This window comes from Harmonia axyridis, chromosome 3, assembly GCF_914767665.1.
Source record: "Harmonia axyridis chromosome 3, icHarAxyr1.1, whole genome shotgun sequence".
NCBI classification, from domain to species: domain Eukaryota; kingdom Metazoa; phylum Arthropoda; class Insecta; order Coleoptera; family Coccinellidae; genus Harmonia; species Harmonia axyridis.
Window position 1 is genome coordinate 25,043,033 of NC_059503.1, and position 6,320 is coordinate 25,049,352.

At 32.1% G+C, this 6,320-nt stretch overlaps 1 protein-coding gene across 2 annotated transcripts; it reads left to right on the top strand.

Annotated features, from left to right (window-relative positions):
- The first annotated feature begins 2,434 nt into the window (after positions 1-2,434).
- LOC123676392 lies at positions 2,435-5,711 on the top strand. 2 transcript variants are annotated; one of them, XM_045612270.1, is made up of 3 exons: positions 2,435-4,865; positions 4,953-5,288; positions 5,370-5,711. In XM_045612270.1, exons 1-3 carry the CDS (start codon positions 2,550-2,552, stop codon positions 5,646-5,648), a joined length of 2,931 nt encoding a protein of 976 aa, XP_045468226.1. In that variant the 5' UTR covers positions 2,435-2,549; the 3' UTR covers positions 5,649-5,711. The 2 variants fall into 2 exon arrangements, with proteins under 2 accessions (XP_045468226.1, XP_045468227.1); XM_045612271.1 differs by having other exon boundaries at positions 5,387-5,550.
- Positions 5,712-6,320: the final 609 nt, after the last annotated feature.

Genomic DNA, 6,320 nt, shown 5'->3' on the forward strand with positions numbered 1-6,320 from the left:
TAGGGGATGATAACAGGAACTTTAAAAAATCATAAGTTGTTGAAAAATTGAAAAAACTCATAATTTTTTTTTTTAAATTACTTATATGATTATAAACTTTAATTCTAGAGAAAATTTTTTTTTTTTTAATTGTTTATAAAAAAGTTATAACAATTTAAAATTTTTATTTTCAAATTAAATCAACTTTAACTGATGAAAATATATATATATTTTTTTTAATAGATTAATATTTTAAGAAATTGACCATACGCGTTGAAATTTAATTTTTACCTGTTCTTTTCAAGCAGATATAAAATAATTTACCTGGTTAAAGATATTGTGTGGCGGCCATTTGCTTTCACTACCGACTTCGGTACCTCATGCGCATGCGTCAGTTGTTCTCAATGCGCCAGTTGTTCTCTGTGTGTTTACAATATTCTCCATTTGTTTTGAGTGAATTGATTAGTGCTGTTAATTTGGAAAAGGTAATTATTTAAGTGATGTTCAATTTTATATTGAGAAACCGCATGGTCAAAACATAAACACATGCTTTTTATTTACTTTGTTATAAAAATCACCATCAATCATTTTATATTATTTAATTTTTTAAATACTATTGTTGAAGTATCTACCTAGATTAGTTGATAATGAATTAATTTTGTACTTTTCTTGTTTATATAGGTTGAAATTTCAACATGGATCAACAAGCATTATGCAGTATTTGTGACACAGTTTTGATCAATGACACCGACACTGTTGTTTCAGTGAAAGAGAGAGGATTAAAAAAGTTGATTGAGAAAAGCATTGAAAAGGAAGACAGAAAAAGCGAGTTATGGCTCGGAAAGATTGAAGTAAGTTTTCATGAAAAATGTAGGAAGTCGTATCCTATGTCTACCTCTTCAATTAAGAGAAAATCAAAATTATCTACTGATCCATCTTCATCACATTTTACATCATCTGTAGTTGGACCAAGTATACTACCAGCGTCAACTTCAACAAATTTGAATTTTGATTTTGTAAATCTATGTTTTTTTTGTAAAATGTCATTGGATCGCAAACATAAACGGGTCCATTTGATAGCTAATAAGTACACACAAGACCAGATACTGGATATTGCCAGGAGGCAAAATGATGAGTTTAGTACTGAATTGATTAAACGCATTAAAGACATCAACCTAGTTGACTGTAAAGCTGGTTATTATCATAAATGCTACGTGAATTTTAATAAGCTCGTGAAGGAACCAAAAATCTCTACCCTTAAAGAACAAACAGCTAGGATTTTTAATCAAATTTGCAAACACATTGAAGAAAGCTGTCAGTATACATTTAGTTTGCGGGAACTAAAAGATATCATGGGAGATGATCCCTTGAGTAACTTTGTTTTATTTCGAATGTTGAAAGAAAAATATAAAGATGATATCTTCATATCTCATCATCGAGGTAAGGAACCAATGATCTATTATAAAACATTCGATATTTATAAAATTTGTAGCGATTGGTTCACTGGTGATGGCGATGAAATGGATGATTTACAAAAGCAAACAATTTTGAATGTCGCTGTCAAAATACTCCGTAATGAAATTATTAAACACGATTATCGTAATACATCGTACCCTCCTGCGTCCAGTTTTCTTGACGATGTTGTGTCATCAATTCCGCCATTATTAACTTCGTTCCTTGGAAATTTACTATGCAAGGATAACAGTGACCAATACAGTGATAATTTTATTGTTAGAGATTCAATAGCACATTCCATCGTCAGTTATTTACGTCCCAAACAATTTATATCATCTCTCCAATTGGCAGTTGGTTCATATGTCCACAGAAAAACTGGTTCCAGACTAATTGTTGATCTGTTGAGCAAATTAGGTGTTTGTGCCTCATATTATCACATTCAGTTGCATGAAGCTTGTACAGTTATTAATCCTCCAGCTCTTAAAATTAATAGTGATAAGCCATTTGCACAATTTGTGTTTGATAATACTGATCACAATGCTAAAACATTAGATGGTAAAGAGACTTTTCATTGCCTTGGTGGAATAGTAGCGTATACGCCTGAATCGTCTATAAGCTTCGAAGAAAATATTGTTAAATTTAAGAAAATGCCAAAACCTCAGGAATTAGTATCAAAACACGTTATTCCCCAATTACCTTACGGGTCTTTTAACACTAAGGCTCTGCAATCACTAGAATTCATTGCGATAAAAAACATTCCAGTGAGAAAATCACCTGTGATATCAACTTATTATTCTGCGTATCTTTGGGCCAAGTTCTTCGAGGTTAAAAACGTACCATCTTGGAAAGGATATATGGAAGTTTTGTCTTCCGGGATTCCTTATACAATGTCGCAAATTGTTTGCTTACCATTTATAAATGGACCACCGTCAAATTTGACGACATTAAATAGTTCTTTACACGATGCAGCAGCTGAAACTCGTAAATTAAATAGACAGACATGTTTTGTCACATATGACCAGCCATTATATGCTAAAGCTCTTTCGATAGTACAAGAATCGAATAGTGAAGAATTAAAAAATGTTGTCGTTCGTCTTGGTGGCTTCCACCTGTTAATGTCATACCTGGGAGCAATCGGTTACATTATGTCTGAGAGTGGAATTGAAGATTTATGGACAACAGTCTATGCAGGTGATTCTGTAAAGAAAATGTTAACTGGTCATGCTTATGCTAGAGCGTTGCGAGCTCATATCATGTCGTTCACCGCACTTGGTATTATAATTTGTAGAAGCTTGAAACCTTCGGATGAATTCCAAGATTCTATTAAAAAGTTTTTCGGTACGTGGGATTCAGAACCTCCACTTCTAACAGATTGTGATGACGAACCAGTAATAACTGATATGTGCGAAAGATTTGTACAGCAACTGGCAGTGATGGAAAAAAATGGTCCAACATCTAAATTATGGATCCAGTATTTCAAAAGCATTATTATTGCATTGCAATTTTTAGAAGCGGAACGATTAGGCAATTGGGAACTACACTTACAAAGCGTCAAAGAGATGTTACCATTCTTCCATGCAAGTGGACATTATCCATATGCGAAATACGCTCAAATTTATTTGCAACAAATGGCTGACCTCGAGTTAATTATGGATCCAGGAGAATATGACGAATTCACGAAGGAAGGTTTTTTTACAATTCGTAGATCCGAAAAAGCATGGGCTGGAATTTGGTCAGACATGGTTATTGAACAGACCCTCAATCGTTTCTTCGGTACTGACTTGAAGCATGGAAGAGGTGTTACTTCCAGTGTTGTAACAAGATATTTAGTAGCAATGCCATCAGCATTCAATATCATGGAATGTTTAGAGACATATTGCAAGATTGAATCAAGCAACAGTGAACAACATGTTGATATTTCAAGAAGTAGAATCACAAAAGATGAAGTAGGAATTAAAAAATTTTTGTTTTGGCTTGATGAAAGAAATCCATTTGAGGTTAGAACTTCATTAGTATCACTCTCTACTGGAATCATAGGTGGACCAACAATTAATTGTCATAATGCAGTAGAAGTTGGATTGCAAGGTATAGCTACCATGGTTGGTAAAAATATTGATAACGTTTCTTTGTCTAACGCGTTCAAAGTGAAAACACTTGCAAATGCGAAAAGTGGTATGCATATTGGCGATGATTTTGTTGCTGTCGACTCATTCTTGTTAATTCAGAGAATATCAGTATTTTTTCATGGCAATGTTGAAGAAACACGCAATGCATTGAAGTACGAGTTGTCACCGTTTCCTCTGAGCTTATTCGACGAACATGGATTAATGAGAAAAACACCAAAGTCAGAATTGTATAACGTTTTCCAGCCATACATTCAATCGCCTGCCTTAATATCTGGATCTGGATCAATTTTTGTAATTGATGGTGGCTGGCTTCTGCATAGCTATGTTTGGCCGCATGGAAAGAAATACTCAGACATTTGTAACCTTTACTACTCTTATCTTATTAAAAATTTTGGATCTAACGTGACAGTCATATTCGACGGCTACTCGAAGGAAACAATAGGAATTAAGTCCTACGAAAGATATCGCAGAAAAGAAAAATGTGTTGCTGCAGATGTTGAGATTTCTGAAGATAATCTCGTGACCTTGACCCAAAAGAAGTTCCTGTCCAATATTGCAAATAAGAAACAATTTGTAAACTTACTGAGTAATAATCTTCAAAACCGTGGTATTAGCACGAATATAGCTTCAGAAGACGCGGATCTTTTAATTGTCAAAACTGCAATCGATTTAAAAAGAAGAAGAAATCAATCCGTGACGATAGTTGGTAATGATATTGACTTACTTATCATTTTGATTTCACTTGTCTCTGACGAAGAGGTAATATACTTTTATAAAATGACACCAGGAAAACAAGCTAATGTTATTTATTCTACGGAATACGATAAAAATTTGAAGCCTTTTTTGCTTTTTGCGCATGCATTTGCAGGTTGCGACACTACAAGTGCAATTTTTAAAAAAGGAAAAAAAAGTATAATATCTTTATTGAAAAAAAAACCTGATTTGCAAGCTCTAATTTCTGTTTTCTATGAGTCTAATCGTTCAATTGAGGAATTATACGCAGTATCTGAAAAAATTATATTCCATCTCTATGGTCAAAGTATTACAGATGAACTGACACTTGGTGAATTAAGATATAGGATATTTTCATTATCGGCTGCTGCTTTTAAAAAAGAAGTTATCTTAGCTTCTTTACCACCGACTGAATCAGCCCTACGAGAACATACAAAACGAGTGTATTATCAAATTCAACAGTGGTTAGGCAACAATCTAAATCCGGACGATTGGGGTTGGAGAAGAACCTTATTTATGATGATACCTATCATGTCAAACGCGGAACCAGCACCAAAGGAGTTAATAGATAAAGTAAGTTACAATTCACACCAACTTATCTTATTTTAGTGTTATCCAATAGTAATAATAAATTATTCATTTTGCATTTTATTTTAACAGGTTTCTTGTAGCTGTAAAACGAATTGTTTATCAGCTCGATGTGGTTGCAAAAAAAGTGGTTTAAAATGCAATAAATTTTGTAAAAGTTGCCAAGGCCAAAGCTGTGATAACGCTTCTGCAAGATCGTTTAATCTTGAGGATGATGAAAATGAAGATAAAGAAGATGAAGAAAGAGATGATAGTGATGATGAAAATGATGATGATGGAAATGTTTATGAGGATGAAAATGATGGTGAAGAAGAAACTACTGTCGAAGACGAAGAACAAGAAAATGAAGCTATATGTACAGGACGTAAAACTGTTAAAAACACTCGTTCAAAAGTATCCACACAAAAGGTATAATATCAATCAAATAAAATTCTTCTTTAGTTAATTTTTACGCTATGGACGATAATTTTTTTCTTGTATTCTTCACAGATTTTTTGTGGTTGTAGAACCAATTGTGCATCAGCAAGATGTAGTTGTAGAAAAAGTTCTCTCAAATGTAATGAATTATGCAAGTTTTGTCATGGTGATACATGCAATAACAGTATAAATGCAGGCGTTGATACCAATGAAGATAGTGAATATGAGACACATACAAAAGCTAACGATAAAGACGAAGAAACACCTACTGAAGAAGAAAACGAAGGAAGCTCAACTGTTAGAGACAGCAGTCCACTTGATGAAATTTATATTAACTTTGAAAAATTTTAATATAATTTTTGGAATTGCAAAATCTATATTTTTTTATTTATTATATAATTAGAGAATCAATTACTCTTAGTAAGTTTCTTCAAATTTTTTTAATTGTAATACAATTTTGTAATCTATTAAAAAAAAAAAAATATTTTCATCAGTTAAAGTTGATTTAATTTGAAAATAAAAATTTTAAATTGTTATAACTTTTTTATAAACAATTAAAAAAAAAAAATTTTTCTCTAGAATTAGAGTTTATAATCATATAAGTAATTTTTTTTCTGTCTTCTTTATCTGTCTTCCTTCTCAATGCTTTTCTCAATCAACTTTTTTAATCCTCTCTCTTCCACTGAAACAACAGTGTCGGTGTCATTGATCAAAACTGTGTCACAAATACTGCATAATGCTTGTTGATCCATGTTGAAATTTCAACCTATATAAACAAGAAAAGTACAAAATTAATTCATTATCTACTAATCTAGGTAGATACTTCAACAATAGTATTTAAAAAATTAAATAATATAAAATGATTGATGGTGATTTTTATAACAAAGTAAATAAAAAGCATGTGTTTATGTTTTGACCATGCGGTTTCTCAATATAAAATTGAACATCACTTAAATAATTACCTTTTCCAAATTAACAGCACTAATCAATTCACTCAAAACAAATGGAGAATATTGTAAACAC